General features: G+C 34.7%; 2 protein-coding genes and 1 long non-coding RNA gene across 4 annotated transcripts; 2 read left to right on the top strand and 1 right to left on the bottom strand.

Moving 5' to 3' along the window:
- Positions 1–506: 506 nt before the first annotated feature.
- Positions 507–3,505, top strand: LOC122588000 (probable serine/threonine-protein kinase PBL1). The gene is made up of 3 exons (XM_043760147.1): positions 507–1,406; positions 2,185–2,472; positions 3,170–3,505. The coding sequence occupies exons 1-3, from the start codon at positions 507–509 to the stop codon at positions 3,503–3,505; spliced, it is 1,524 nt and encodes a 507-aa protein (XP_043616082.1).
- A 100-nt stretch (positions 3,506–3,605) lies between these two features.
- On the top strand, positions 3,606–7,565 carry LOC122589659. Of its 2 annotated transcripts, none has more exons than XR_006322297.1 (3): positions 3,606–3,708; positions 3,784–3,924; positions 7,301–7,565. It is a non-coding gene; the product is annotated as an uncharacterized LOC122589659 (long non-coding RNA). The 2 variants fall into 2 exon arrangements; XR_006322298.1 differs by lacking the exon at positions 7,301–7,565 and adding an exon at positions 4,493–4,737.
- Positions 5,804–9,571, bottom strand: LOC122589658. The gene is made up of 7 exons (XM_043761978.1): positions 9,274–9,571; positions 9,050–9,140; positions 8,030–8,845; positions 7,316–7,378; positions 7,034–7,239; positions 6,814–6,917; positions 5,804–6,096 (listed from the first exon to the last, which is right to left on the bottom strand). The coding sequence occupies exons 1-7, from the start codon at positions 9,307–9,309 to the stop codon at positions 5,982–5,984; spliced, it is 1,431 nt and encodes a 476-aa protein (XP_043617913.1). The 5' UTR covers positions 9,310–9,571; the 3' UTR covers positions 5,804–5,981.
- Between the last annotated feature and the right edge of the window lie 1,068 nt (positions 9,572–10,639).

Below are 10,639 nucleotides of genomic sequence, written 5' to 3' on the forward strand. Positions count from 1 at the left end.
TATTGGCCAATTCTTTTTTTTTTTTTTAAATCATTCCTTTCTATCAATTACCAATCATCAACTCATTTTCACTAAAATTTCAGAATCAATTACCACAGTTTGACTTTTAAAACTCTGAAATTACCAAACTTCTAACAATTTGCCAATGCTATCAAAATCTCAAGAAGTTGTATGTATTCAGTTTTACCCAAGAAATTACCAAGAAAACACCCAGGTTCGAATTAAAAATAGTAGCTTACTTTATTTAAATTCAAAAAGGAGAATAAAAATATAGTTTAAAAAATTCTAGCCAACGAAAGGTCAAGAATTTGAGTCATAGTTGACCATGAAAGTAGTTGATGTTATCTTCAACATATAGTGGATGATTTTTTAATTAGTCTATTTCCGAATGACATGGTGATCAGAGACGGCCAACAAGACAGTGATTAGCTCTCCTTCTATAACATTTTTGGAGCTTTTACTTAATTTTTGCTTTATTGTTTCCCTTGTAAAATACAGTAAAAATAATGGCTCACATAAAACAGTTTCAACACCTTAAAATACAATTAGAAACCATAAAATCAGCAACCAACAACTTTTCTGATGACAATTGCATCGGCAGAGGAGGATTTGGGAAAGTTTATAAAGGAGAACTCGACGGCCAGAAGATGGTTGCCGTGAAGCGTCTGGATCGATCATTTGGTCAAGGAAAAACTGAGTTCTGGAAAGAGATTATGATGCTTTCCTTGTATAGACATGAAAACATTGTGTCTCTTATAGGGTATTCTGACGATTGCCGTGAAAAAATCCTTGTATACGAGTACGCGTCTATGAAAAGTCTTGACTTGTATCTCAACAATGATGATCTAACATGGGTCCTACGCCTTCAAATATGCATTGGGGCTGCTCGTGGACTTGAGTACCTTCATACTCCTGTTGAGACACAACTTAGATTATTGCACCGCGATATTAAAAGTTCAAATATCCTGTTAGATGGAAACTGGAATGCCATGATCTCAGATTTTGGTCTCTCTAAATTTGTCCCTGCAAACAAACAGTTCACGTATATTCTATCCAACTGTGTAGGCACGGTTGGGTATTGTGATCCAGTATATGTAGAATCGGGTTTGTTAACAAAAGAATCGGATGTTTATTCACTCGGTGTCGTGTTGTTTGAGGTTCTATGTGGGAGGTTGTCTATGGGCTGTAACGATGACAAGAGACGGCCTTTAGTGGGATTAGTGAGAGAACGCTACGAAGAAAACAGATTAGATGAAATTATATGTGATAACATAAAGAAAGAAATACATCCTGATTCATTGAAGGTGTTTGTACAAATAGCTTATCAGTGTTTAAAAATTAAACGTGAAGAACGTCCATCAATAACAGAGATCGTAGCAGCACTTGAAAAAGCTCTCGAATATCAAGTAAGGGGTTTTCTTTTCATGAATTAATTGGTTGAGTATATAGTCAATATCTATATCTATACCTATATATGGTAATGATTAGTAATGTTAGTGATGATAAGAAAAAATAAAATTCCATTTGCCCCCTAAAGTTCAATTTGACGTTGTACGGTACAAATACTTACCATATCTTACAATACATAGTATGCTCAGTTCAGTTGATATGGCTCCGATCAAATGCCTTGTAATCGGTGTGAAACCAAACCATATTGTGATTGATTCTAGCAAGTCTCGGGTTTTAGTGTAGTACCACATCATCATTCATCACAACTATGATTTTTGTTAGAAGCTGACTTTCGTTCAAACTCATGAACATGACCAAAACTAGAAGAGTACCTGCGCAATACGGCGGCAGCGGTAGGTGGTGGTCGTGGACGGTGGCGGCGGAGGCGAGTAATGTATGTTATTGATGTAAAAGAAGTAGCGTGGTTAAGTAATTTATGATTTAAGAGTAGGTGTTCTAAATTAATTTCATTAAAGGTGCTATATGCATTTCAAGTAGGTATTTTAAGTAGAAATGTTTAAATAGTGAATAAAGGGAGGAAAATTTTGTTTCCCATCTCTATAGTCTTTAAGTAGAAATGTTTAAAGGGAGGTATTTTAGATAAATTTTGTGGTCATTTCTTAGCTGATCATCGCCACTATAGTCTTTGTTTCTTTCTATCTGAGCAGAGTCATTTTGTTTCCCATCTCTCAATTACCTTTAGTTCAGTTGTATATTGATATTTGTATTTTGCAGTGCTCAGAACCTCCAATTCCCCCAAATCCCCCGAATCCCCCAAAGCCTCTAAGTGCTGGAATTCTGAAGGTGAAAGTTCTTAGAGGAAAAAACCTGAAAAGAAAGGGTTTTCGTGATTCTTTCAATCCTTACGTTGTACTCAAACTTACCGAAAGTAGTCTTCCATGTGTTAAGAAAACGACTGTGAAACACAACAATGTGGAACCTGAATGGAACGAAGAACTAACTTTATGTGTGGAAAATTTTGATGTTCAGTCTCTAGAAATATGGGTTGGAAACGCAGTATCGGTATGTGTTGTTCAAAAACCTTTCTTCAATATTTCCATCAAAAAACGCAGTAAATTATGGTTTGAATCAAAGCCACATGCGATGGCTGGCAACTTAACAATGAGATATACTTATAGTACCTATTAACCGAGTTTATTGGATCCCACTTAGAGGATTGTAATCAATAGGGTCAGCCCTACTTAAGATCATCCTAATTCCTAATGGTACTAATAGTAATACTACACACTAAGAAGATATTAGGTCTCAAATCATACACATGTTTATCGAGTTTCTATTCTTCTTTGAAGAGGAGTGCTGATGACTTGGGTGATGGATATCACCGGCTAAATTGCAGCGGGTTTATAATTATATATTTATTTTTATATTTAAGGGGAGAGGCGGAGTTGGTGATGAGATGGTCTAAGATGATGATTACAATGGTCTTTCTATAATGGAAAATTTTTTTGAAAAACACAAGGGTTCGAATTGTTATAAGTAATATGATTATCATTATAACTAGGTGTTGCATATGACAGTTAGAGACTAATAACATTACTCAATCAGTCAATCCCATTTATGTATGAGGTATATACATGCATTCATTTAAAGATAGGAAGACTGTATTCAAGAAGACATGATAATAGATGTATCAATCAAATTGTTATCGGTTTAAGTATAATTTGACCAGTTAAACCATGTATTTTTGTCCGTTATGTAGGTAGATAGGCATGATATATTGAGGATGGCGTTGATGTCATTGACAGACCTTACTCCTGAAACTCCAAAGGCTCGTGATTTTTATATCTTTAATCCGAGATATAATAATCGTGTTGTTGGCATGCTAAAAGTCGAAGCTGTATATGTACCAATCACAAATGACCAAATTTCAATTGAAAATGGGGTCTTGCATGTACTACAAAAGGCTCCTCTAGGGACTCCTGTGGGTGGAGGATTGCTTGTCGTAATAATCCATGAAGGCAGATTTGGACGAGAGAATATTTCAGTCTATTTTCTTTTCCAGGGTGAATCAAGGAAAATGCCGGTTTGTCTTTAGAATGTAGCAAATTTGGCAGTAAAATGATTGCAAGAGTAGTAGAGTTTCTTGAATTTTGAACATTTAACACTAATTGAGTTTGGATTGGATCTTTGCAGACAATCATGAATACCTGTTCTCCGATATGGGAAGAAGAGTTTACATTTAGGTTACAACAACCACCAACTAACGAAGTACTGCAATTGGAAGTCACTAGTATGGGGGTATGATAAATCATTAAACTTTCCTTGTGTCCCTTTTGGTTTTTTAATGCAAACAGTGTCTTTTAATTTCATCAGGAATCTCTAGGGAGTTTCGATATAAGCCTTGAAGATGTTGTGAACAGCAGGCGCACCATCACTACATGCAAGTGTCAGTACGAGAGTTGGATAATTGTGGAGTTGCAATGGAGAACCTCTGACTAGATTATTACGGTAAAGGTAATCGATATCTAGTTTCCCAATGTCCTTTTGTTATATCAAAATGAGTTGAGTTGAAAGTCCTACAGTATAACCATTACATTAGGAAGACTCTTTGGGTTGACTTTCTCTTATCTTGGATTATCTTTAGATTTCATTAAAAGGATAATAATGCATCAAAAATACAGTCTGTGACATTAAGGTTCCAAGGCACCAGTTTTGTTGGACATGAAGAATTGAACCAGAGTTTATCCTTCAACTACATCTACATCGATTGCTTGTTAATGTGATATTCTACCAGAACCACCAAATTAGATCTAGGGAAAACCGAAAACGGAAAGGTATCTCAAGGATAAAGCTGCTAAAACTAGGTTCTAGGGCTTTAGGCCCCCAATTTCTTAAGGCTACAATATTTTTAGTGCATATATAAAATATAAAAGCCAGTTTTAAAACCAAATTAAAAAATCGAAAACAGTCTATTTCTCAGGGTCTCTTTATATTTTACTTTTGAGGTAAGTTATAAGTATATAAGCCAGAGTATGTCTAATATTTAGCATTGTAATGTATATGGTCTTATTTCATAAGCTAGATTTAGGTCCGGTCGAAATCGGAATATCGTTTCGGCGAGGATTTCGGTGACAGAGGAAAGTGAAAGGAAGAAATGAATGTAAGTCAGTGTTATTTATTGAAGACTAGTTAGTGTTTATAGTGGTGGAAATGTTATAGATATAGGAAATGTATGTACACATTTTTGCTTGATGAAGGTTCGAAGTTTTCATAAGAATGCTTTTGAGCAGTTTAGAGATATTTGGTTATTACAGTGATGGATTGATCAAGGGGTTAAAAAATGTAGATAATTCTTTGTTATTGTTGTTGATCAATGAAAATTACAATATGTTGATTAGCAATGATTGTTTCTGTAAGTTTAATTCATAGGTCTAAAATAAGATTACTTAAGTACCCGTTTATTGGTATGATGTTATGAGCTTGTTCTGTCGGAACGATTTAACCTAGTGATAGAGCAACAAGATGTAAAAGAGAGAGAGAGAGAGAGAGAGAGAGAGAGAGAGAGAGAATACTAACGATTCCATGAAGGCTACATGCCGAAACTACCCAAGTTGAACGGCCTTTCTTGACCATCGACCTTGCTGAAATGACCAACACGGCCAGAAATCACCTCAAATGCCCATGCCAAGATCTGAAGACATCTTTAAGCGTTGGAATCCAGATACAACCCGACTTAGATCAAATCGCAAACCATCACCTGAGGTCCTGAAGTGATTACTAACCCCCACCTGAAATCACTATAAATCACAAACAAACTTGGACCATGACCTGGAACCTGTTACTTGGAAACCACAACTCAAGAATGATTGAACATTTGCAAACCAAGCATCAAAGGACCCCTAAATCAAACAATCCTTCAATGAACCAGTGAACCACGAGAGGTTCTTTTTGTGTCTTACCCTCTTACTTATCAACGTTTGATTCAAAGATCATAATAACTAAGAACCCATTGAATACAATGATACAACAAAATTTAACAAAGGGAACCTTTTGGTGCAACTCAACCTTTGATCATGAAAACATACCATTTGAATAACTTTTTGACATTTAGTATCAGCAAAGGGGACTCAAATCAACTCGAATGTTCAGTGCTCGAAGTAGTTATCATTTTGGTTTTTGATACATACCATAATCCCATATTAAGCATCTGAAATTTGAAACCACAGGCTTTTACAGGCTAACACGTTCTGATTTTGATTGGTTGAGCTTCTGACAAGTCCGTTAAGTAACACAACAAGCTTGAACGGTTAAAACAAACTAGATTTTAACCTTATAAAACCGTAATTATAGTATTGCAAACTCATTATGTTTCATGAACAAGTTACAAAATCAATTATTTGCTAAAAAATCAATAAAATGAAAAAACTAATACAACCACACATGAATTCAAGATCTAAATGTTACAAAGAAACTACACTAAAAACCATCACGATTGGCTTCTAGTATGCACTAAAGCAGAAACTATAATTAGACTACAATTGTTACAAATTACTACTGGACATCAACAGCTGTCAGAAACATGGTAGATTTTCCATTGACTGCAAAAAGTTAGATGTCGAGTAGATGGCGGCAGCAGCAGCTGGTACGGCTAAATCCTTGTATGGGCTTGATTCTGCTTTCAAAAATCTGTAAGCCAACAAATACAATATTAGATTTAGTACTATTATGTACTCATTTATTTGTACCATAATAATATACTCGTGAAAATGCAAAATCAAAAATTCAGTTGTCGCACTATATGAGTTTCTATTTCCAAATATACATGTTCTGTGAGTTCTATCAGTATGTCCATCGTCTATAAAAGTTATATCAGATAAAACCGTTTGAAACGCAAAAAGACCTATTAAATATCCAAAAACATCCGCCTCACTTTCCGGAAGATTAAACGGTTGCTATTGTGCATACTGATTACACATTGCCTGTTCAGAAACATTCAAGTCAACATATGCCTGTTACCTCATTTTAAAATACTGGTCAATCAAGACATCTACAAAAGTAACTTGCTCATGGAGTGTCTGCTTTTTACAAGCTCTACTTAGGGCTATATAGTCAATAATTCCTGCTTATTCTTTTCATCTGTTGCAACTACTTACCAATATTGTTTTTAGGTCCACAAGATTTTATTGTCTATCATTCATGAGAAGTATTGGACTTCTAGCTAAAAATCAAGCATTACACACTTGACACTAAAAAAAGTTGACTTCTTGAACCATTAATTTACGTTTTGTCTTCCACCTATATTCGGAGGAAAGATACAGGACCCACAAAATGAAAATGAGTATATGATTTCACCTTGGCCAAATTTTCATTTGTTTATTACTTAAAAGATGTCAAAGCAATCACCTGTAGTCATTAGTGTGCCTTTGCAAGACATTTTCTGGATGAAATTGGAGAAGACCATGTTCACAATGTATCAGCATTTCATTTACTTGGTTCAACGAGTTCTCCTGAAAAATTAGAAAGGTCACAAAGGCGTGTATTTAGTTGTGATAATATGTAAATATGCTAAATGTAAATCATAAGGATCATATATAACCGCATACAAAAACTAAACTCGACTCACCAACTTAGTCTCTTCTTCAGAAAGAGCGTTTTCCATCTGATCAAAAAGAGAACCCCATCTCGTTTTATGTAAGTCAACAGTTCCCTTGACTAAGTGACCATTTTCAGAATGATAGTTTTCTTGGTAGGAAACCAACTCTTGTGATACCAAGAGTGGCAGTTCCGTTTGAATTACAGTTTGAACTCTCTTCTTACTATGCCTTAGTGCTGCAAAAACAACATTAAATTATTCATTTACATAGATATTTAACGGAGAACAAATTTTCAGGAACAGCAATATTACCTGCAAGACGGCCTTTAAGGTCCTGATGAAGAAGTTCTAACCATTGAGAGGCAACACTTGCAGCTGCAAATATACAATAATACCCGAAATATGTCATGGTCATGTTTGAACTGCGGTTACATAATCTTGAATGAAAATGCTTGAAAATTAGGCTAAGATTCTTCTTTTTAACTTAGTAACTCATTTCATATTCTAGTTCTGTAATACCCAGAATATGATCAAACTCCACTAAATCGATCTATTAATGGGTCAAAGCAAATTTTAGTCATGCGGGTAATTCTGGTATGTGTCAAAACGGGACAATTACTTCTTGTCATGGTTTATGTTTTTTTTCTTAAACGCAAATAGCGTGTGAATTTTGATTACGAATATTGATTTATTCCAACCATAGTACAATAAAGATTATGGAGATTTTATACAAAAGAAATTCTCTTCAGGTGACTTTTGAACAGTTTAACCAAGCTGGTCATTTCTACCTGTTTAACACTTTTAAATGATATATAACATGATAAGAATCGATTCATAAGTAAACAGATCAAGCATGATAATTCTATCTATTACCTTATACTCATTTCATATTCTGCAAAACTAATATTCAATACAAAAATTTAACTTATTAGTTACTATCATATAGCAAACTTAACTAGATTTCACGAAAGTGGTTTTCATGGATCAAATAGATGCATCAAATTCACAATGAGATCGAGAACTTACCCTTAACTGAGAGAGAATTGACAGTAGATAGATTTCCTGACTCGTCGTTGGACAAAGAGCTCGTAACTCCTGATCCAGTGTTTGTTGAGGGCAACAGTTTTAACGCAAGTATATCCTCTCCACATTCTAACTTATTGTGCGAAGAATAATAGTTCATTTTAACACCTAGTTCTCTATTACTCGTTACCATATCATTATGTTCTCGGAGGTCATCATATTGACCACTCTCTTTCCCATTCTCTTGCTTACTTCCACTATGTTTATTATCTTTTCTTGCAGATCTCACAAGATTTTCTATGATCGAGTGAACCTGTTTTCGATTTCTTACATGGTTAATAATCCCGGGATTCAATTCATTCAAAAGTCCACTTGGAGCAGCCACTTTTGCAAATCTATTCACTTGTTCTTTCTTTGCAATCTCTATCTTTTTCTTGATCACTGCTTCGTTCCCTTTCTTTCTCCCACGTGGCTTTGGTATCTGTGGCACCGGAACACCTCCATGAGCAGACGATAGAAACCCATTTTGTTTCATTTCTTTCCAACGCCTCATCGAGTCTGGCTCTCCACCTACACCACAAGTACTTCCACATTCGGATAAAGCATCTCGTGGTTTCACAAAATCATAATCTTTATACGGAAGAAATGGATCATGAATCATAGAACTCGAAACATCTTCCGAGTTCAAATCAATTGGAAAACCCCTCGATTTCACAAAATTGGTTCCTTCTTTCAAATGACTTGTATCTTCAACAGATGATGGATTATCATCTTTAGCATTTAGATCAATTGCAGAGTCAATATTACTCTTTATTTTCCCTATATTCCCAAAACAACAATCTTCTGTCAAAATTCAAGTTTTCGAAAAAATCTTAACAAAACTCTAGTTCAAATAATCATCAAAATACAAACTAGCAATACATCAAAAACACACAAAATATAAAAAGTTCCTAAATTTAGAAATTTAAAAACTTGATACTACCAATTAACTCTTGAAAGTGAAAAAGATCTTAACAGATTTACCTTCGGACCGAAAAACCGATTCAAGGTCTCGAATTTTTGCTCTTTTTTGTTCAAATTCTTGAACTTGATCAGAATCTTCACACACCCTTTTCTGCATCCACCATTAAACAACCCCCAAAATCAGCAAAATAACAACAAAATCCATACAAAAAACATATACATACATATATACATACAATTAACATTAATTTCATAGAGAATATTATAGAAAAAAAAAATCAAACCTTGGATACAGATCCAGCCACAATACTATCTTCCATATGTAAATAATCAAGAAAAATTGAAATTTTTTTTGAAAAAATTGATGTTTGTAAAGATTAATAAAAAGGGGGTAAATTGGATTAGAAAATGAAGAAAGAAAGTTTTGGGGGTGATTGAATTGAAATTTTAGGGTTTGAAAATGAAAAATGGTGAGAGAAAAGAGGCGCTAACTGGTGTGGTGGAATTGAATGGAAAAAGTAGTAAAGAATTTGAATTTGCAGAAAAGCGCGCTGACAAGTGTGATTTTCTATTGTTGCCTGATTAGATAGAATATGTGCGGATAATATAATACCAGTAAAAATTATTACTCGTATATATACCAGAAGAAAAAAAAAATAATTGGATGGAATCCCCTGTTCCATGTACCATTTTGTGGCCATTAATTTTCCATTAGGGTGGACGGAGGGCCTTACCACCCCTCCCCTCCCCGGTTTTGTTTTTCCTCCCCGATCGCTGCCTAATGCTAAGAATGTCTCCCCACCTCTCCCCTCCCCACCATTTTCTATTTATTTAAGAATTTAATAAAGAAAAAAAGACAAAAAAAGGAAGAAAATGACAAAAAATAATAGGCACCACAACCGGCACCGTGGTACCCAATTCGCTCCCCACCCTATAGGTACCGGGGGTGGGAGCGGTGTGCCAATAGGTACCTATCAGGTACCGGCCCCCTCCCCTCCTCACTCCGTCCACCCTTATCTCAAGTTTGCTTTTTATAAAACTCGAACCTAAAACTTCCCTTAGAAAGTGGACCATAAATAAATAAATGTGTATTCGGGGACCATATGTCCAAATAAATAAATGTTGTATAATGTGTTCTTAAATGCATAATAAAAGATAAAAAAAAATGAGGATTTGTATTTTGGAGATTGATAACTTGACTAGGTTTTGAAAATGTTCATGTATTACGATGTAATGAATCTAAAATTACTAGATTAAACATTGTTAAATCAATATATCTTGTACTTGTTAAAGTTATTGTTCTCGTTTAAAAAACTAAATTGATGTCCGCGCAATGCAGCGGCGGTAATAGTGACGGTGCTAGTGTGGTTATGTAATGAATTGTTGCGGAGGATATGAAAGAGGGAGGAGGTGGACGAATTTTGAGTTAGAGTTTCTGTTATATATTTCTGCGTGAAGGAGAGATATAGGTTAATTTTTTTAAGAGCATTTTAGTCACAGTTTATAAAATAGATTTAAAGATGTATTAGAATGAAGGGTAAATGTGTCATTTCAGGTTCTTAAATTTAATAAGTGTGAGAGAGAATTTGTTTTAGAGGGGTATAGATAATTTTAAAATGATAACATTTTAAAATATCAAGAATGTTATGT

This window comes from Erigeron canadensis, chromosome 2 (genome assembly GCF_010389155.1).
Source record: "Erigeron canadensis isolate Cc75 chromosome 2, C_canadensis_v1, whole genome shotgun sequence".
In the NCBI taxonomy this organism is placed as follows: domain Eukaryota; kingdom Viridiplantae; phylum Streptophyta; class Magnoliopsida; order Asterales; family Asteraceae; genus Erigeron; species Erigeron canadensis.

Bases quoted from the DNA above. Each gene is read 5' to 3' on its own strand.
- LOC122588000 (XM_043760147.1), top strand. From the start codon at position 507: ATGGCTCACATAAAACAGTTTCAACACCTTAAAATACAATTAGAAACC. The intron at 1,407-2,184 runs GTAAGGGGTTTT...TGTATTTTGCAG, and splicing joins AAAAAGCTCTCGAATATCAA to TGCTCAGAACCTCCAATTCC. The intron at 2,473-3,169 runs GTATGTGTTGTT...TCCGTTATGTAG, and splicing joins GGGTTGGAAACGCAGTATCG to GTAGATAGGCATGATATATT.
- LOC122589658 (XM_043761978.1), bottom strand. From the start codon at position 9,309: ATGGAAGATAGTATTGTGGCTGGATCTGTATCCAAG. The intron at 6,918-7,033 runs GTGAGTCGAGTT...CTAATTTTTCAG, and splicing joins CTGAAGAAGAGACTAAGTTG to GAGAACTCGTTGAACCAAGT. The intron at 6,097-6,813 runs GTGATTGCTTTG...GTTGGCTTACAG, and splicing joins AGGCACACTAATGACTACAG to ATTTTTGAAAGCAGAATCAA.